Consider the following 22002-nt stretch of genomic DNA (forward strand, 5'->3'; position numbering starts at 1 on the left):
CAAGTCTATTCTCAACCCCCCCAAGTTACCCCCCTACCGTAGCTTCTCATGGGAAGATCCAGTAGCTGCTCTGCAGACTTCTGCAGGCACCTTCCACCTGCTCTCACTGCTTCTAACCTTACTCTTTCAAAAGCTTCTAATCTCTCACCAGAATCCAACCAACCATGCTGGCAACTTGATCTTGGACTCCTATCTTCCAAAAGTGTGAGAAATAAATTTCTGTTGTTTAAGCCAAAAAAAAAAAAAAAACCCCACAAAAGCCTCTAATCCACAGAAGAGCCAAATCAAATATTTACTTAAATATTAAATCAAATTGCATTGCTCACCGGATCCAGTGGCCTCCCTTTATACTAGGAAGGAACCTCAATTGCTAACCAAGGGCTGACAGGCCCTTCACCTCTCCTCACCAGTGGCCCCATTCATGGTAATAGAGCTGCAGTGGCTCACCTGTTTTTCCTTAAACACTCTGCAAGCACATTCCTAAAGAGGGGCCCTTGCATTGCCTGGTTCTTTCCAGAATGGTCAAGAGCTTAGTACTTCTCCCTCCCTCACTGCACGCTGCTCAAATATCTCTGCCTCAGAAAGGCCTTCCCTAAACACCCTTTATGAAAGGGTGAGTCCTTGCCTTATCGCTCTCCACCCTGTTACTGCTCTGCTTTTCTTCACAGCCCTTATCGGTTCTGAAATTATACCACTTATTTACAGTGTTTACTTTTCCCCTACTATATATAAACAGCATGGGGCAAGGACTTTGGCTATTCTTGTTAACAATCGCATCTGAATTATTTGCAAAGAGTAGGGGCTCAACTGAAACTCTGCTTAACGAATAGGGAAAAGGTTGTTCAATTTCCTTTCGTTTCTGTTCCATACAAAGAGCACAGTGCCCATAAATAACTTCAATGCCCCTATTCAAACCTGCATGTTTGAGCAGAGTCTGAAAAGGTTTTATCCCACCTTGGAATTCGAAGTGGACTCCAGGAAGCAAAGTCTGTTGCCAAACCCTTCTGCGGCCAAACACAGTTTCTGCTGCTCTTTGTGGATGGTTGCACTACACTGCAGAACCACTTCATCATCCTGCAGAGAGGAGGAGAAGAGAAAAAAGTGAGATCTGGCATTACTTAGTCTAAATCAGATCCACAAGGTTATTATTTAATGCTTTTTAAAATAAGAGAAAAATAGGGACTTCCCTGGTAGCTCAGTGGGTTAAGAATCCACCTGCCAATGCAGGGGACCTGGGTTCGATCCCAGGTCCCGGAAGATCCCTCATGCCACAAAGCAACTAAGCTGGTGCGCCACAACTACTGAGTCTGCACTCTAGAGTCCGCGAGTCACAACTACTGAGCCCACGTGCCACAACTACTGAAGCCAGCACACCTAGGGCCCGTGCTTCACAACAAGAGAAGTCACCACAATGAGAAGCCCGCACACCACAAGGAAGGGTAGCCCCCGCTCGTCGCAACTAGAGAAAGCCCACGCACAGCAACAAAGACCCAATGCAGCCAAAAATAAATTTTAAACAATTATTTTAAAAATTTAAAAAATAAAATCAGAGAAAAATAAATATAAGAACAGCTGTCCCCCAAAAAATCAATTCCTAGTGTACTTTTATTTGCAAAAAAAGATAAGTGGGTAGGGGGAGGCAGGAGAAGTTATTGCTATTCAAGGCAATCAACAGTTTTGTTTTTTGTTTTTTGTTTTTTTTTACTGTCATTACTGATCCCCAAAGGCAACCTGCATAGAGAAAAGTAAAATACAGGATTTCCATGTTAGCTCTCTTACCCACTGCTTCAAATCATCAAAACTATCAAAAAATGGTCTGACATATTCCTAGGACATCAAGTATTATCAAGAATGGAACAGATTCTACTAGCAGGCACACACACACCATTCCAAAACTGACAAAGGAAAACAGGTCAATAACAGAGCTTCTGGGTTCAAATCAACCTGAAAAGTCATCTTAGTTCAACCACACACTGGCAACTTGATCATCTTTGAAATGATCCTGGATTGCTTAAAAATGTACCGAGAGGTGATGTGTTAGTTCAGTCCTCTGCAACCCAACACCCGGTTTCCAATCAATTAAGCAGGGTTACAGGAAAAACTGTACAAGGGAAAGATGATCCACGGGATGACTCAGTACAGGCAGCACGAGCACGACAAGATGCACGGGGGCTTTAGAATTAGCAATAGCTGGGTTCTTACCCCAGTTCTGCCGTCTACAAAATGAGGAGGGAAGTGAGATCAACTAACTTACACAGTGACTGACATACAAAAGGCCCCAAATCAACAAGAAATGCAAGAGATCATTATCATTTTTTTAACAGGTTCTAAGTGGCAAATGCCTAAGAAGTCTAGCCATTTATATTTTGACATTTCAACCTCAAAGAAACGGGATACTTAACAGAGAAAAAAACAAAAAGCAAGTATACTCATCGACCCTTTTAATTAGAATCAAAGCGAAAAATGAGTACATGCTAGAAGCTGCTCACCACGGTAGAAGAGTAGAGTGGAAGTGATAAGATACGGCAAATATGCAAAAGCAGAAAACAAGCCTTTTTGGTTAACCTAAAGAATATGCTATATCAACTGGAAAAGTGCAGCTGTAATTTAATACAAACCCTTATCATGCTGTATATTTGCTTTATTTCCTACGTGGTAGCAGCAATACCTAATAGCCGGATCAGAGCACCAGTCACAGCCAAGTCCAATCTCTTAATAATTAGCTCCCAACTATCCCCACAGGGCTCACTGATTTCCAGTGAGCATTCTTTTGTTACATTTTTAAAGTCAGTTGCTGGGCTTCCCTGGTGGCGCAGTGGTCGAGAGTCCGCCTGCCCATGCAGGGGACGTAGGTTCGTGCCCAAGTCTGGGAAGATGCCACGTGCCGCGGAGCGGCTGGGCCCGTGAGCCATGGCCGCTGAGCCTGCGCGTCAGGAGCCTGTGCTCCACAACGGGAGAGGCCACAGCAGTGAGAGGCCCGCGTACCGCAAAAAAAACAAAAGTCAATTGCTAAAAAAAAAATAGCACTATTTTCACATAATGAGTACATCTGAATATTAATTCATGTTCATCATGGCTATAATAAACAATAATGAAATATCTTTGTTGCTTATATAATCTGCAAGATCAAAGATACATCATGTTTTCCAAATAGGTGGTATAGTAACAAAGAACTGAATTGTGCTGATGAGCTCAATGCCTTCCCAAACCTCCACAGTCTTTTCCTATCTTGTCTCACCCTATCGAACTAACTCTAGCGAGTAAACTACACTCTTGGGTAAGATAGGTTCATTTGGATACTGGAGTCTATCTAAACACAGTTAGTAAATAATTACTGTAATGTACTAATTAAAGATGTTTTAGGAATGAGAATAAGAAAATATAGCAAGGTATAAGGCAGGTGAGAATAACAGTGCTACCCAGTAAGCCTGAAAGAAGAGAAGGTGTACCATATTTACCAAAAATATAGTGTATGCCAGTCCTGGCATTAATTTATTTAATCCTCACAATATCCCAGTAATATACAGATTATCCACAGATATACACATGAGGAAAATGAGGCTCAAAGTAACTTGTTACTCACAGAGGGCTGATCATACTTATTTCTAAGAACTGGTCATTAAACCTACCTTATTTGAATGTAAAAGACCTCAACCCCACACTGCTTCCAGAGGCTCCGTTGATTTTTTAAGACACTTGTTATCTAGAGAAGTACTTCTCAGTCTTTAACATGCATCCTTTTCACCTGTAGGTCTTGCTAAAATACAAGGTCTTGGGTAGATTCTGCATTTCTAACAAGTGCTCAAGTACGAGGGGTCCCAGAAAGGATATGGATCCCAGAAAAGATGTGAGAAGTCTTTTATAAGAGTTTGGAGGCAGTCAGTAACAGCTGAATATTAAAATAAGTCTGTGGACTTCGGACAGAACCAGAAATGAGAGCACATTTCTGGAGATGCTCATTAATATGTGATACAAACCAACTATATAAGGGAAAGGAACCAACAATGTACTGAACTACTCTATTAAATGAATAAAATCAACTCACCTGTGCAGTTTCCTTACAATTTAGTGCCTCGACATTGTGTGATGAAGCCACAGAGCAACACCGCGTTCAGGGGGCCCTGCCACGCCACTAACAAGAAAGCCATGACTACAGCTTTCAACTATGATCCAACTTTGATGGATCCTAGCCTGCCACACTTATAAGGCTTTTTCCAGTTTACCTGTGAGCTGTTTCTATTTTACATTCCAGTAAATGAAGAGTTCCTTTTTGACTGAAAGTGAAATATACTGAGCACTGATGGACCAAACACCAATTCGCAAACACCCGCCTATTAATTAACCCATCCTCTCAAAGCACAATTTTTTCTCCAGAACAACTGTGGTTGGAGAGCCTACTGACCATGCATTTTACAAGTTCTGATAAGTAGCTTTATTTTTAGTTATTATAACCCATGTGCAATAAATCTGGTTATTGCCAACATATACAGGTGGGTGTAAGGTATCAGTATACACACTCACACACACGAAATCTATCTTCTGTTCCAAAAAGAAAGACTAAACACTGCCTAATACTGATGGGATCCAAAGAGTTAACACGGCTCAGGTAACAGAATAATAAGGATACATTAAAATATGACTTCTGCGGTCATAAGGTGTCTTCTGAATTAGTCTTTGCTACCCAGGCCCTGAAGTCCAGACTCCTAACTTAACTCTCATTTCTTGAGTTCATATTTTGGTTGTTTGTGCCATTGGCATACCTTAATCCATAAAAACTAACATCACCCTTCAATATTCACCACCTTTTGGTATACTTTGTTTTTTGAGTTCCCATGTCTTATACCTAGTACCTAGGGCAACAAATTTTGATTTAACTCACAAGAAATCACATTCCATAAACAAAATTCTACAAAAATGAAGTGTGCTTATGTTTTTATTTCATTTAAAATTTCAGAGTCTGTTAATTTTAGTTAACCATGAATGACTAGCATGATGAGATAGTATCTTGCCGTTTCTGGAAATGCCTGAACCTACACCAATCTTATTGTATAAAACAAACTTAGAGAAACAAAATTATTAATCCTTCTTTGTAAAATTCTGAAAAAAATTTTTTTTAATCTTTTAGAAGAAACTTCATGAACAATTAGATAAATGGCAGTGCTTAACCAAAAGTGATAACCAGCTTACCATCATCAAGTCCTATGACATCTACTCCATCAATATCTTTCAACTCCATCAATTTCTCACCACCCTAACTACCATCATCTCTTGTCTGGACATCTTCAAAACCCGTGGAATAGTTATCCATACTGCAAACCCCCTTCCAACAGTGCTTCACCTTGAGGTCACACCATCACCCTGACTATACTGTTTCCTGGCTTAAAACTTTGTAAAAAGTGGCTTCCCACTGCCGTAAGTAAAAAGACCAAAAACATCCTCTAGCCTTCAAGGCCCTGCGTTGCATGGTCTGTGCCAGCCCAACATTTCCTCCTACCAATCTTCCTTCATTCCTATGCTGCTATAGACTTTTGCACATGTCATTAAACCTGTTCTCCATCCTCCAGCTAAGACATTATCATCTTGCAAATCTCAATTCAAGCATCCTTTCCAAACGGTAGCCTTTCCTACCACCAGGCTAAGGCAGTTCCTCTGTTTTGTGTCCCTATCACACTATTTTCCTTCCTTCAGTTTCCTCAATTGTCACTATGTATCCATTTATGTAGTTATGAGAGTATACAGTATCTAACACAGTGCCTGGCAAATATACACAAATGATTATTTATCATAATCTACTTTATGATTACTCATAAATACGTGCTGCCACATTGACAAATGGAGTTGCTTTTTAGAACTACCAAGGTAAGATCCTATTTAATTTCCAATTAAAGTGAGTATTGTATGATCTCATTAAGTGATTTCATGGTTACATGCACCAGGAAATAGGGCAGTATTGGGGGAAAATCACCAATCCTATCACATCTATGAAAAATTTTAATGTATCATAAGTATCCATTGGATCCCTGGGAAAAAAGCAATCTAGTCCTTCATTTCCCCCTTATTTCCACATAAACATCATAAAACTTGGATTACAACTCTTTCCATATACAATCTAAGCTATCAAGCATACTGTACTCTTGAAAAGTCAAAAAATGCTCTTAATATCTCTGGTCATTAAAAAGTCCCTCATATCACACCAGGTACTTCCCTTAGACTCTTACTAGGCTTGTCTTTCAAAATGTTTATCCAGGTTTAGACTTTCTGTAAGTGGTCCTCTCCCTCAGTTACATCCTGGTAATTTTCCCACAGTTAACTCCAACTCAAAAAGTTCACCATCTGTATTGCATCCAATGCTATCTGTCAAGCAGGTCAGATTAAACTCCATGGAAACCAGGTGTCCAATGAAAATAAACGTTTTACTTAAAACCCAAGGGAATCATACCACCGTTCAATTTAGACCACTGCTCCATAAATATACGTTGGATTGAATTCCTTTTGTTAAATGTTCCTGTATTTTTCCTATGACCTTACAGCTCTTCAGCACAGAGATCAATTATATATAGGGGGAAAGCCAGCACTACAATACTGCATTCCAGGCAATTTTGTGAGGAGTAAATAAGACATGATTTTTCTAACAAATGCTACCATGTCTGCTGTAACAGTACAAGATGGAAAATAATTATCAAATAACACCACCAACAGCTCCTTTCAAACATTCATTACTGAAATATTTCCTGAGGACATAATATGTGCTAGGAAATGTTCTAAGCCCTTGAGATGATTTACGAAATAAATCAAAGATCCCTGAACGTATTAGGCTTACATCCTAGCAGGGAATAGAAACAATAAACAAAAAGACAATAAATTTGTAAATTATGTTAAAGGTGAAAAGTCTATGTTAAAAAAAATTGGAACAGGGTAAGGGGCTCATAGTACTGCTGTGGTGGGGAAGACTGAAATTATGAATAAAATTAACGGGCTTCAATGAGACAAAGACTTGAAGCAGGGAAGGGGCATTAGCTATGTGAGTATCTGCAGAATGGGCAGTCCAGGCAGAAGCAAGGCCAGTGAAAGCCTCTCAGGCAGAAGAGTATCTGGCATGTTCAAGAAACAGGGAGGATGTCACTGCAGCTGGAGTGGATTAAACCAGGGGGAAGAGGATGGTGGGAGATGAGGTCGGAGACAACAGAGCCAGATCAAGACAGGCCCTGAGCCCAACCTAAAAGCCAAAAAAGCCTTTGGCTTTTACTGAGGGACAGGGAGTCTGTGCCATAAATAAATGAAGAGTTAAGTACTATTATTATGCTTTTGAGTATTAACAGATGAGAAGAAGAGGCATTGTGAGAGTAAATCCCCGTTACCCAGCAAAGAGGTTGAACAGGATTCAAATCTGGGTCCACCTGACTCTATAACCTAGACTCCTAACCTCTGTGCTGTACTACCTCCTACAACGATACAAAATCACCACACTAACAGTCTGGCTAAGAATCTACCCAGAAACTAACCCTACTATAATCCCCTGGTTTCCATTCATCAAATATGTTTTAGCGATGTGGCTAGAGGTAAAGTGAATAAAGTTACTACATGGAGATTTAACTGTGTTAAAAACAAAACCAAATGAAAAACAAAATCACATGAAAAACAAACTTACATAAAATAAGAAGCAAATTTCTTTGAATAGAGGAGCAACAGGCAACAGTGAGGTGAGAAAAAGAAGGTTGTCTGTATCATTAGTAGCTAATTAAAATTTAGTCAATGATTAAGTTTTCGACTGAGAAACGGCTGTCCAAAGTAGTGCTACTTAATGGAATTTTAGGAAAGGAGAGAGAAAGGCAAAGCAAAGACAGAGATCAATACAGACAGAAGAGGAGGAAGGGACCATTTTAACTTCCATTTCAGAGATGGAAAAATAATGTATTAACATCTGCCATATCCTTCAGAACTCATTAAAATACCTGATAAAATTAAGTTGTTGGCTCTGAACTCAGCAGAGCATCTTCCTCTTCAATTAACTGCTTTTCCACTTTTCTTATTACCCTAAAACCGAGGAAATAGGAGCAGTGGTGAACCAAGATGGCAGAGGATGCCCCCAGGGCAGGCAAAGAAGGTGGCACTCTCTGCAGGGAGCTTCCAAACTGAAATTAAGCCCACAAAAAGCTGGCCTTATTTTTAGTATCACCATGTACAAGCCATTCTAAACTCTGTCAGAGAATACAGTTCTACCCACCTGGCTGCCTTCTGCCTCTTCACGTAGACCACATATCCGAGCTGCTAAAGCACCAGCAGAAAGCTACATACACACATGCACACACACACAACAACTGGTATATTAAACAGCACAAATAATTTATAGATGAAGATACAATCCTGTAATCTGATCCCAACTACAGAAGAACGGACGTAGATCAGGACTGATGTACCCATAGGACCACATAAGGAAGCCATTAAAGCATTACGTTGTATTGCATCTACTCTCTCGTGAAATTTTATTTCAAAATGTGTGAAAAAACTCTGAAACTGCCCTCATGAATATCACCCAAGACAGTGATGGCAAACTATATTTCTTAGTAGAAAGTAAGGAAGAAGTAAAAAAGTTTCCCAGAGACCACTAGGTAAAGGAAATTTCTTTGTTTTTAGGTTTTATTTTTTAATTTCTCTTTTAAAGATTTTTTTGATGTGGACTATTTTTAAAGTCTTTATTGAACTTGTTACAATATTGCTTCTGTTTTATGTTTTGGTTTTCTGGCTTCGAAGACAGGTGGGATCTTAGCTCCCTGATCAGGGATCGAACCCGCACCCCCCTGCACTGGAAGGTGAAGTCTTAACCACTGGACCACCAGGGAAGTCCCTGCTTTTAGGTTTTAAATCCTTGAAAATAAGTACATTTCTGAAATACTTTAAATAATTTTTAAATTAGAATTTTAAAAGATACAGGAAAATGAAGAGTCTAAAATAGCTTGGATAACATATGAGGTCATAATCATAAAAATAGAAGCAGTTACAAAAATTAAGCATTTAATTTGACCTTTGTCGTAAGAGAATTGACATGCAAGTGAAAAATCAGATCTAGAAAGACTGAACATATTGCAGACATTCTAACTCAGTATCTGTTTCATGTGAGATAGAGATTAAAGTTGACAGATAGAGTCACCAACAATAACATCAACAGAAATGTACCTTTTCCCCTTTCCACTTGGAAAATAGCACGCATAAAATCTGTGTTCCTAGCTCTGAAATGATCTGAATTTCCTACTTGGCATTGAAGATTGCCTCACATGTAAAGATCAAATTCATTTTAATATATGTGCTGAGTATGAGACTGTTATCCTTTCTCACACCTATACATGGAATACACCCACAGAAAGAGCTAGTAAAGAAAATCAGTGCTCTTACTTGCACATAAAGCATTGACATCACACACGGAGACAAGCAGAGTAACTGAGCACTCAATAATGTCTCCCTGTCACCTGGTTGATGCTCAAGCAAGTATTAAGAGACCAAAGAGAGTGCCGGATGGGCTGGCCCCTCAGAAGTCATTCTGCAATTACACCAGAGAGTGTACCTATTGTACAAAGTATCACTTAGATATGATGCTTCTATGAAAAATTAAGTGCATTTATTCATATTACTCTGAAATACTTAGTAGCTATGCAGAACAGATGAGACCCATATTTAACTATAAAAATGTGTATGTTATACATAATATATTGCTTGAGATTTTGCATGCATATTTTAGAATATTCAGAGTCCTGCTCCTCCTCTCTGCAGAATGGCAGAGACCCAGGGAGAAAGCTGTAGAGCTTCTCAAAGATCCACACCAGACTTGAATGCATAAACGACATTAAAGTCCTGAAGAGCAGACAACTGTGTACAAATTATTGCAACATTTTAAGGAAGGATAATGAAAAGATTTTATGTAAAGGAAGAATGCTGAAAAGACAAAAAAAAGATGGGGAAGTAATTTTAGAGGCAATTTTCAAGATCTGAATCTATATATCAATAACTCTTTATTCCAAGACAGGCAATTTCTGACTCCTGAGGACACTACGCTTTCTTGTATTACATATACACAGACTCTCTCCCTCTCTCTCTCTCATATATACAAGTCTATGACCTCCAGTAAGTGTAATTCTCTCGTTACCGCACAACACAAGGACAAATTTTTAAGACTGATCAAAAAAATAAATAAATAACAGCCATCTGGACATATACATATTATACCACCCACTGGAAAATAAACACCAAAGAGTTTTTAGCAAAAACACAGAGCATGAAATAATATTATTCATAGGAACTATTTTACTCTTGTTTCTGGGATATGTTTTGATACGTACCTCCCCACCTGCATTTTTATGCAAGGGTTTCATAGCTCAAACTGTACGGACATAACATTTACCTATGGATTCACAGGCTTGCTTTTGAAAAACACAGGGAAAAATATGAGTTTGCAATTTCAGCCTCCAAATTACTTCTGCAATTAGCAAACTTATTAAATTCTGTCCTTGCTAATTAGAAATATTTAATTCTGTTCTTGCTAATTATAAATGTAATTCTTTAATTAAAATGGAGATTACCATGCAGTACACCAAAATCTCCATATTTTTATAGGCTTTCAATAAATGTCCTCACTTTCCTTGCAATCTGTGAATATTTCAGCTGAAGGCTTTTCTCTGACCTGGGAAAGAATCAACGAACCACCAAACTATACCTGAGCATTAAGCTATTTCTGATAAGTCAGGTTGTACATATGTACTCTAGAGAGTGAGTACAAGCAAAATCGCAATTTTCAGGCTTTCTGTTGTTTTCACTCAGCTTAACCCAACTATTATAAAGATCAGCAAAAGGTTACTTTGTACTCGAAGCAAAATCATGATACAAATATTAGGACAAGCTTTTGAAAAGCTTGGTGCTCAACTCACAAGTGCCAGTTTACAAGGGGTCAAATATAATGGATGGAAAATACAAAAGTTACCCAGATAAAGCAAGACACACAAAGTATCTGTTACAGAAAACTTGTGTTTGTGCAAAAAGAGTCCCCTAGAGTCCAATTAGAAACTCAGTGTCTTTATCTATCAGGTGGAAGTTATATAATAGTGTTATGTAATAACAAGTTTTATAAGAGTTAGTATAATAAGTTACATAGTAAGAATTAATATAATGCTATATAATAATAATAACTTGCCCACTATACATAACTATTATTTAATCATTTGGAATACTAAATAATATGAATTATAGAAAACATTACTTTTGGACCAGACTCACTCAGAGTTTAAATCCCAGCTCTCCAGCTTTCCTTTTACTAGTCACTGTGATTGTCAGTATTTTCATCTATGAAATGAGAGAACACCTACCTTACACGGTTGTTGCATGCAAGGGATTAAATTAATCAAGAATCCAATATTTACAAAGTGCACAGGAAAGGGTGCCCAGAATATAAAAGATGATTAATAACTGTTATGTCATCATTCCTATTTTTGTAAGAAGTAAATTCACTTATTCAACACATGACCACCAACATAGCAGAACAAGTTCTTGCACCCATGGAGCTTATACTCAAGGAAGAGATAAATAATAAGTAAATGAATAGTTTATAAAATTTAACATCAGATAGTGATAAGAGACAAGAACACAAAAGGACAAGGTCAAAGATATCAAGAGTAATGGAGGGGATTATATTAGAAGCTGGTCAAAATCAGTCTCTCTGATGAGAAGACAATGAACAAAGGTCAGAATAAACTTGAGAGTGAGCATATGGAATATTCCAGGCAGGGAAGGGCAGCAAACACAGCAACCCTGCACTAGGAAAGGGTCTGGTGAGCGAGGGGCTGGGGGGATGAGTAGAAGAAACAATGGCAGAAACTTAGCAGGGCTGGATCCAGAGGGGCTTGTAGGTCATGGGAAGGACTCTGGAGTTTGGTCCAAGTATGATACTAGCAATCTACAGCTTTAATGCAATCCCTATCAAAATACCCATGACATTTTTCACAGAACTAGAACAAATAATCCTAGAGTTTATGTGGAACCACAAAACACTCAGAATTACCAAAGCAATCCTGGGAAAAAAAAGAATAAAGCTGGGGGTATAAGCCTTGCAGACTTCAGACTACACTACAAAGCTATACTAATCAAAACAGTGTGTACTGGCACAAAAACAGACAAATAGATCAATGGAACAGAATAGAGAGCCCAGAAATAAATCCACACACCTATGGTCAATTAACCTCAAAGATAAAGGAGGCAAAAATATACAATGGAGAAAAGACAGTCTTCAACAAGTGGTGCTGGAAAAGCTGAACAACTACCTGTAAAAGAATGAAATTAGAAGATTCTCTAACACCATATACAAAAATAAACTCAAAATGGTTTAGTGATCTAAATGTAAGACAAGACATCATAAAACTCCCAGAAGAGAAAATAAGCAAAAACTTCTTTGATATAAATTGTAGCAGTATTTTCTTAGATCACTACCTCAAGAAATAAAAGCAAAAATAAAAAATGGGACCTATTCAAATTTAAATGATTTTCCACAGTAAAGGAAACCATCAACAAAATGAAGACAATCTACAGAATGGGAGAAAATATTTGCAAATGATGAGACCTACAAAGGGTTACTACCCAAAATACACAAACAGCTTATACAACTCAATATCAAAGAAACAAACAACCAAACAAACAACCCCATCATAAATGGGCAGAAAACCTAAACAGACACTTTTCCAAAGAAGACATACAGATAGCTAACATGCATATGAAAAGGTCCTCAACATCATTAATTATTAGAGAAAATAATGCAAATTAAAAACTACAATGAGGTATAATCACACACCAGTCAAAATGGCTATCATCAGAAAGTCTACAAAAAATAAATGCTGGAGAGGGTGTGGAGGAAAAGGGAACCCTCTTGCACTGTTGTGAGAATGTAACCTGATACAGGCACTATGGAGAACAGTACGGAGGTTCCTTAAAAAACTAAAAATAGAACTACTATATGATCCAGCAACTCCACTCCTGGTATCTATAAAGAAAGAAATGAAAACTCTAATTCAAAAAGATATCTGCACCCCAATGTTCACAGCAGCAGTATTTACAGTAGCCAAGACATGGAAACAACCCAAGTGCCCATCAACAAACAACTGGCTTAAGAAGGTGTTGTGTGGGTGTATGTATATATAGACGCATATATACACATATATACATATAATATGTATACACACACACACACACACACACACACACACACTGGAATATTAGCCATAAAAAAGAATGAAGGACTTCCCTGGCGGTGCAATGGTTAAGCATCTGCCTGACAATGCAAGGGACATGGGTTCGAGCCCTGGTCCGGGAAGATCCCACATGCCACGGAACAACTAAGCCTGTGCGCCACAACTACTGAGCCTGCGCTCTAGAGTCCGCGAGCCCCAACTACTAAGCCCCGTGTGCTGAGAGCCCAAGCTCTGCAACGAGAGAAGCCACCGCAATGAGAAGCCTGCACACAACAAAGAGTAGCCCCCGCTTGCCGCAAATGGAGAAAGCCCATGCACAGTAACAAAGACCCAATGCAACCAAAAATAAATAAATAAACTTTTTTAAAAAGAATGAAATATTGCCATTTGCAGCAACATGGATGGACCAAGAAAATATTATGCTTTGTGAAATAAGTCAGACAGAGAAGGACAAACACTATATTATATCACTTATATGTGGAATCTAAAAAATAACACAAATAAGTCTATATACAAAAACAGACTCACAGACATAGAAAGCAAACTTATGGTTACCAAAGTGGAGAGAGAGTGGGGGAGGCACAAATAAGGAGTATGGGATTAACAGATACCAACTACTACACACAAAATAGATAAGCAACAAGGATTTACTGTATAGAACAGGAAATTATACCCAATATCTTGTAATAACCAATATGGAATATAATAAGCAAAAACTGAATCACTGTGCTGTACACATGAAACTAATACAATATTATAAATCAACTATAGTTCTATAATAAGTAAATAAGTCAGAAAGATGAAACCCATAGCGGATTGTGAGCAGAGGAGAGATGTATCTTATTTCCATGTTAAAAGAATCACACTGTCTGCCATGTTGAGAACACAAATACTATTTGAAAGGTTCTCACTGTAGCCGAAGCAAAAGATGATGGTGGTTTGTATTAGAGTGTTGCCTGTGGAAGTGCTGGGAAGTGGTCAGAATTTGAATATAATTTAAAAGTAGAGCTGGCAGTATATGGGATGGAGATAGAGAAGAAAAAGAATATGTTAAGGTTTCAGGCTTGAACACCTGGTTAAATGCTGGTACCATGTCCTGAAATGGGGAGCACTGGAGGAAAACAGTTTGCAGCAGGGGCGGGGCTTGTGAAGGCAAGTCTGGACATATTAGGTCTGTGATGACTTTCATCCAAATGAGGTCTCAAGTAGGCAGCTGGATATATAACTCTGGAATTGAGGGAAAATGCCATGGCTGAAGAAAAACACTTAGGAGTCAACAATATGAAAATGTATTTAAAGACCATAATACTAGTCGAGGGGAATGAATGGGTAAACAACAACTAGAGAATCTAAAAGTGAACCCTAAACCTAGAGCACACTGACATCAGAAGGTTCAGGTGAGAAAATTCAATAAAGAAGAATTATAGTGAATTACAGAGAACGGGCTGTAAGGGAGAAGGAAAACCAGGAGCCAAGTCAGATAAATGAGCTACGAAGGAAAAATCAGTCCTAGCTGTTTCCTGAGCAGAGCACTATGCGGAAGCTGAAGCTGAGTGAGATGAAGGCTCAGAATTACCATCACGATTGGCAACGTGGTGTTCAGAGGGGGTCTTGCAAAAGGTCGTTTCAGTGGAGTGATGGAGATCAGATCCAGAACAGAGGGGATTTAGGAGAGAATGAGAGGAGAGGATGTGGACCAGCAGGAACAGACAAACCTTGAATTGTGCTAAAAAGAGGAGCAGAGAAATGGTACAGTAGCTGGAGGGGGATATAGAGTTAAGGAAGGAAATATCTGGGGGCTTCTGTAATATTTCAGGTATTCTTCTGGGCATTATGGAGAGAGGTGATCAAAAGAGACAAAAACCCTGCTCTCCTGCGGAAGTATAATAGGAGAAACAGACAATAAACAAAGAGAGATAGAGAGCAAGAGAGATATAGGTTGGGGAAATTATATAAATAAAATAAAGCAGGCTAGGGCAAAGAAATGATGGGAGTTGATATTTTAAATGGCTACACAGGGAAGACCTCTCTGATAAAATGCCAGTTGTCTGAATAAAGTGAGTGAGCAAGCCATGAAGATATCTAAGAGAACATGTTCTTGATATGCTTGGGAAATATATTATCATATGTTTATATACTGATAGTAATAATCCTAAAAATACCCAATAAAGAAAAAAGGCTTGTAATTCAGGGAGAGATGGGGTCAGTGCATCTCCGCCTGGGGTTGAGAGCACAGACGGAGGTGGTAGCCTCAGGTAGGAGCAAGGGTGGGGCTCCTGGAAGGTGACTGATTCAGTGGTGGGAGGATGCAGAAGTTCTCTTCCAAGGGCTTCTGTTTTCTCAGTGGAATAAGAAGTAAAGTAATATTCCATTGTATATATGTGCCACATCTTCTTTATCCATTCATCTGATGATGGACACTTAGGCTGCTTCCATGTCCTGGCTATTGTAAATAGAGCTGCAGTGAACATTTTGGTACATGACTCTTTTTGAATTATGGTTTTCTCAGGGTATATGCCCAGTAGTGGGATTGCTGGGTCGTATGGCAGTTCTATTTTTAGTTTTTTTAAGGAACATCCATACTGTTCTCCATAGTGGCTGTATCAATTTACACTCCCACCAATAGTGCAGAAGGGTTCCCTTTTCTCCACACCCTCTCCAGCATTTATTGTTTGTAGATTTTTTGATGATGGCCATTCTGACCGGTGTGAGATGACATCTCATTGTAGTTTTGATTTGCATTTCTCTAATAATTAATGACGTTGAGCATTCTTTCATGTGTTTGTTGGCAATCTGTATATCTTCTTTGGAGAAAAGTCTATTTAGGTCTTCTGCCCATTTTTGGATTGGGTTGTTTGTTTTTTTAATATTGAGCTGCATGAGCTGCTTGTAAATTTTGGAGAGTAATCCTTTGTCAGTTGCTTCATTTGCAAATATTTCTCCCATTCTGAGGGTTGTCTTTGGGTCTTGTTTATGGTTTCCTTTGCTGTGCAAAAGCTTTTAAGTTTCAAAGGAAGACAGGGTTTGAGGAATGCAGGACAGTCAGCTGCCTGGGGAAACAGAGGAGGACTGCCAGGATCCACTTGAAGTTAGAGCCCTAAACATTAGACAATACACATTTAAATGAGAGAATGTCTACAAACTCTAAAATACTATGGAATCATGTGATACTATTTTTTTTTTAAATGGGAAAAGAAAGATAATGGCTGAGTAGAGAGGATAAAGTGCACTACAAGTATGGACACAGGTTGGACAAGGCAAGTCAAGTATTATGAAAACACTTGGACAAGTACCCTCAAAGCACTTAAGAGTCCTCCAGGAAGACAAAACAAGTAGATAACTGATTGTCCTAGAGTAAACGTGTACTACAGCACCATGACCAAAAAAAGCTCAGGATGCCAAAGGAGCAGAGACAAGGCTGGATGAGTCACACTGTGAGTACTGTCACGGCCTCCTGCTGTGCCTTTGTCTACCTTTTTAAAAAAGAATTTTTAATTGAAATATAGTTATTTACAATCTTTCAGGTGTACAGCAAAGTGATTCACTTTTATATATATATATATATATATATATACACATATATAGATAGATATGTTCTTTTAAGATTTCTTTTCCATTATAGGTTATCACAAGATACTGAACATAGTTCCCAGTGCTATACAGTAGGTTATTGTTGTTTATCTATTTTATATATTATAGTGTATATCTGTCAAATCTACCTTTTAATGTGACAGACTTCTCCAGAGCTGTCCCCTGTCTGCTATGCAGTTCAATTCATCCCAGTACAACTTGAGGCATATTAGGAAAGGCTGTTACAGTTGCCTAAAAAAAAATGAACTTCCACAGGGTCAAAGTATAAATTACTCTGCAAATCTTGAAGTAGATGGATGGAATTCCTCATCGGGACCATGATTCACATATTCATCACACGTCCTGCTTACACCTTTCTTTTCCTAGACTACACTCTTCAGAAACAAGGACCATGTCTCATTCTTGCCGCACTTGTGACAGCCATCATACCAGAATATAACAGATGCTCCATAAATGTCTGATAGATGAATGGATGAATTAGAAGGTACAAATTTAAAACCAACAAAACTCTGGCCAACATGAGTTAAAGGAGCAATTTTCCCACTTTTTAGCTGGTTAACCTTGGAATAATCCACTCCAAGGAGACTCAATTATCTTGTTCATTAAAAAATTACCCTTACCAATGTCATACGATTATTATAAAGACTAATTAAATGAAACGACTCTAGTCCTTTGCAAACTGTGAAGTACCATATAATAGTTGGCTATTACTAACATCCACGTAACTGGTAACTTGGACTAGGAACAGAGGTCATGAACAAGGTCATACCCAGTTTCATCAGCATCCAGAACCTAAATTAAAGACCTAATCACCCGTAAGAACTTTGCACTGGTCAGTATTATCCAGAAAAGACAGACACTGGTATTAAGCAACACAAAGTATAAAACAAATTGTAAAAAGGTATTCACTATGAGAAATACATAAACCACATTTCATTTGGACAAAGAAAGTATTAACCTTCCAAAAGTACTCATCAAAAATTTTGTCTACAAACTGGCACTTTAAATTCCACTGATTTCTGATACCCTATGAAGATGTTTAATCCAACAAGATTTTAAATTTTCATATTAAAAAAAACTTATCTAAGAGGACATTCAATATCAAGCCATCTTTGTATGTATTTTAAAAATCCAAAAGGAATTTAGAAATCTCTCAATGTTAAAATAGTATCACAACTCAATCTTATTAAGTCTTATTATCATGAAAATTCGGTTCATTCCTTTATTGCTTTACATGCCTCTCAGGGCAAATATGCAGTTACATAAAACCATGCTTTTCTATCCTTTTCTAGCAATCAAAAGGTGAAAAGACTATATTACAGATGGAGCTTCAAGATGGCGGAAGAGTAAAATGCAAAGATCACCTTCCTCCCCACAAATACATCAGAAACACATCGACATGTGGAACAACTCCTACAGAACAACTACTGAACGTTGGCAGAAGACCTCAGACCTCCCAAAAGGCAAGAAACTCCCCACATACCTGGGTAGAGCAAAAGAAAAAAGAATAAACAGAGACAAAAGAATAGGGATGGGACCTGCACCAGTGGGAGGGAGCCGTGAAGGAGGAAAGGTTCGCACACACTATAAGCCCCTTCGTGGGCAGAGACTGCAAAGGGCAGAGAGGGGAAGCTTCGGGCCGCAGAGGAGAGCGCAGCCACAGGGTGCGGAGGGCAAAGCGGAGAAATTCCCACAGAGGATCGGTGCCAACCGGCACTCACCAGCCTGAGAAGCTTGTCTACTCACCCGCAGGGGCAGAGGGGGGCTGGGAGCTGAGGCCCGGGCTTCGGTCGGATCGCAGGGAGAGGACTGGGGTTGGCGGCGTGAACACAGCCTGAAGGGGCTAGTGCGCCACAGCTAGCCGGGAGTCCGGGAGAAGTCTAGAACTGCCGAAGAGGCAAGAGACTTTTTCTTGCCTCTTTGTTTCCTAGTGCACGAGGAGACGGGATTCAGAGCTCCGCTTAAAGGAGCTCCAGAAACAGGCGCGAGCCACGGCTATCAGCGCGGACCCCAGAGACGGGCATGAGACACTAAGGCCGCTGCTGCCGCCACCAAGAAGCCTGTGTGCGAGCACAGGTCACTCTCCACACCGCCCCTCCCGGGAGCCCGTGCAGCCCGCCACTGCCAGGGTCCCGGGATCCAGGGACAACTTCCCCGGGAGAATGCACGGCGTGCCTCAGGCTGGTGCAATGTCATGTCGGCCTCTGCCGCCGCAGGCTCGCGCCGCAGGCTCGCCCCGCATGCGTACCCCTCCCTCCCCCCAGCCTGAGTGAGCCAGAGCTCCCGAATCAGCTGCTCCTTTAACCCTGTCCTGTCTGAGCAAAGAACAGACGCCCTCAGGCGACCTACACGCAGACGCAGGGCCAAGTCCAAAGCTGAACCCCGGGAGCTGTGCGAACATAGAAGAGAAAGGGAAATCTCCCCCAGCAACCTCAGGAGCAACAGATTAAATCTCCACAAACAACTTGATGTGTTCTGCATCTGTGGAATACGTGAATAGACAACGAATCATCCCAAATTGCGGAGGTAGACTTTCAGAGCAATAAAATATTTTTTATTCTTTTTTTTTTTTTTCTGTACGTGGGCCTCTCACTGTTGTGGCCTCTCCCGTTGCGGAGCCCAGGCTCTGGATGCGCAGGCTCAGCGGCCATGGCTCACGGGCCCAGCCGCTCCGCGGCACGTGGGATCTTCTGGGACCAGGGCACAAACCCATGTCCCCTGCATCGGCAGGGGGACTCTCAACCACTGCGCCACCAGGGAAGCCCTCCTTTTTCTCTTTCTGTAAGTGTGTATGTGTATGCTTCTATGTGTGATTTTGTCTGTATAGCTTTGCTTTTACCATTTGTCCTAGGGTTCGGTCTGTCTGGTTTTTTGTTTTTTTTAAGTTCTTTCTTAACATTTTTTATTTTGATTATTTTAATTTATTTTATCTTCTTCTTTCTTTTTCTCTCCCTTTAATTCTGAGACGTATGCAGGACAGGCGCTTGGTGCTCCAGCCAGGTGTCAGGGCTGTGCCACTGATGTGGGAGAACCAACTTCAGGACACTGGTCCACAAGAGACCACCCAGGTCCACGTAATATCCAACAGTGAAAATCTCCCAGAAGGCTCCATCTCAACACCAAGACCTAGCTCCACTCAACGACCAGTAAGCTACACTGCTGGACACCCCATGCCAAACAACTAGCAAGACAGGAACACAACCCCACCCATTAGCAAAGAGGCTGCCTAAAAACATAATAAGGTCACAGACAACCAAAAAAAACACCACCAGAAGTGGACCTGCCCACCAGAAAGACAAGATCAGGCCTCATCCATCAGAACGTAGGCACCAGTCCCCTCCACCAGGAAGCCTACACAACCCACTGAACCAACCTCAGCCACGGGGGACAGACATCAAAAACAACAAGAACGGGCTTCCCTGGTGGCGCAGTGGTTGAGAGTCCGCCTGCCGATGCAGGAGACACGGGTTCGTGCCCTGGTCCGGGAAGATCCCACATGCCGCGGAGCAACTAAGCCCGTGAGCCATGGCCGCTGGGCCTGCGCGTCCGGAGCCTGTGCTCCGCAACGGGAGAGGCCACAACAGTGAGAGGCCCGCATACCGCAAAAAAAAAAAAAAAACAACGAGAACTACGAACCTGCAGCCTGCGAAAAGGAGACCTCAAACACAGTAAGTTAAGCAAAATAAGAAGACAGAGAAATACACAGCAGATAAAAGAGAAAGGCAAAAACCCAACAGACCAACCAAACGAAGAGAAAATCAGCAGTCTACCTGAAAAAGAATTCAGAATAATGATAGTAAACATGATCCAAAATCTTGGAAATAGAATGGAGAAAATACAAGAAACGTTCAAAAAGGACCTAGAAGAACCAAAGAGCAAACAAACAGTGATGAACAACACAATAAATGAAATTAAAATTTCTCTAGAAGGGATCAATAGCAGAATAACTGAGGCAGAAAACCAATAAGTGACCTGGAAGATAAAATAGTGGAAATAACTACTGCAGAGCAGTATAAAGAAAAAACAATGAATAGAATTGAGGACAGTCTCAGATACCTCCGAGACAACATTAAATGCACCAACATTTGAATTATTAGGGGTCCCAGAAGAAGAGAAAAACAAAGTGACTGAGAAAATATTGGAAGAGACCATAGTTGAAAACTTCCCTAATATGGGAAAGGAAATACTTAAGTCCAGGAAGCACAGAGAGTCCCATACAGGATAAATCCAAGGAGAAACACACCAAGACACATATTAATCAAACTATCAAAAATTAAATACAAACAACAAATATTAAAAGCAGCAGTGGAAAAACAACAAGTAAGACATAAGGGAATCCCCATAAGGTTAACAGCTGATCTTTCAGCAGAAACTCTGCAAGCCAGAACGGAGTGGCAATACATATTTAAAGTGATGAAGGAGAAAAACCTACAACCAAGATTACTCTACCCAGCAAGGATCTCATTCCTATTTGATGGAGAAATTAAAAGCTTTACAGGGAAGCAAAAGCTAACAATTCAGCACCACCAAACCAGCTTTACAACAAATGCTAAAGGAACTTCACTAGGCAGGAAAGACAAGAGAAGGAAAAGACCTACAATAACAAACCAAAAACAATTTTAAAAATGGTAATAGGAACATACATATCAATAATTACCTTCAATGTAAATGGATTAAATGCTCCAACCAAAACACATACACTGGCTGAATGGATACAAAAACAAGACCTGTATATATGCTGTCTACAAGAGATCCACTTCAGACCTAGGGACACATACAGACTGAAAGTGAGGGGATGGAAAAAGGTATTCCAGGCAAATGGAAATCAAAACAAAGCTGGAGTACGAATTCGCATATCAGACAAAACACACTTTAAAACAAAGACTAATACAAGAGACAATGAAGGACACTACATAATGATCAAGGGATCCATTCAAGAAGAAGATATAACAATTGTAAATATTTATGCACCCAACATAGGAGCACCTCAATACATAAGGCAAATATTAACAGCCATAAAAGGGGAAATCAACAGTAACAAAATCATAGTAGGGGACTTTAACACCCCACTTTCACCAATGGACAGATCATCCAAAATGAAAATAAATAAGGAAACACAAGTTTTAAATGATACATTAGACAAGATGGACTTAATTGATATTTATAAGACATTCCATCCAAAAACAAC

At 39.8% G+C, this 22002-nt stretch overlaps 1 protein-coding gene across 1 annotated transcript in view; it reads right to left on the minus strand.

The window, feature by feature from the left end:
• RYR2 (ryanodine receptor 2) overlaps positions 1 to 22002 on the minus strand; it is a 746950-nt gene that overhangs the window by 534280 nt on the left and 190668 nt on the right. Inside the window, exon 2 of the mRNA XM_067025663.1 lies at positions 955 to 1074. Coding sequence (XP_066881764.1) covers positions 955 to 1074 — 120 coding nt within the window. The remainder of the gene's footprint in view (positions 1 to 954; positions 1075 to 22002) is intronic.

The sequence above is a fragment of the Kogia breviceps genome, chromosome 2 (assembly GCF_026419965.1).
Source record: "Kogia breviceps isolate mKogBre1 chromosome 2, mKogBre1 haplotype 1, whole genome shotgun sequence".
In the NCBI taxonomy this organism is placed as follows: domain Eukaryota; kingdom Metazoa; phylum Chordata; class Mammalia; order Artiodactyla; family Physeteridae; genus Kogia; species Kogia breviceps.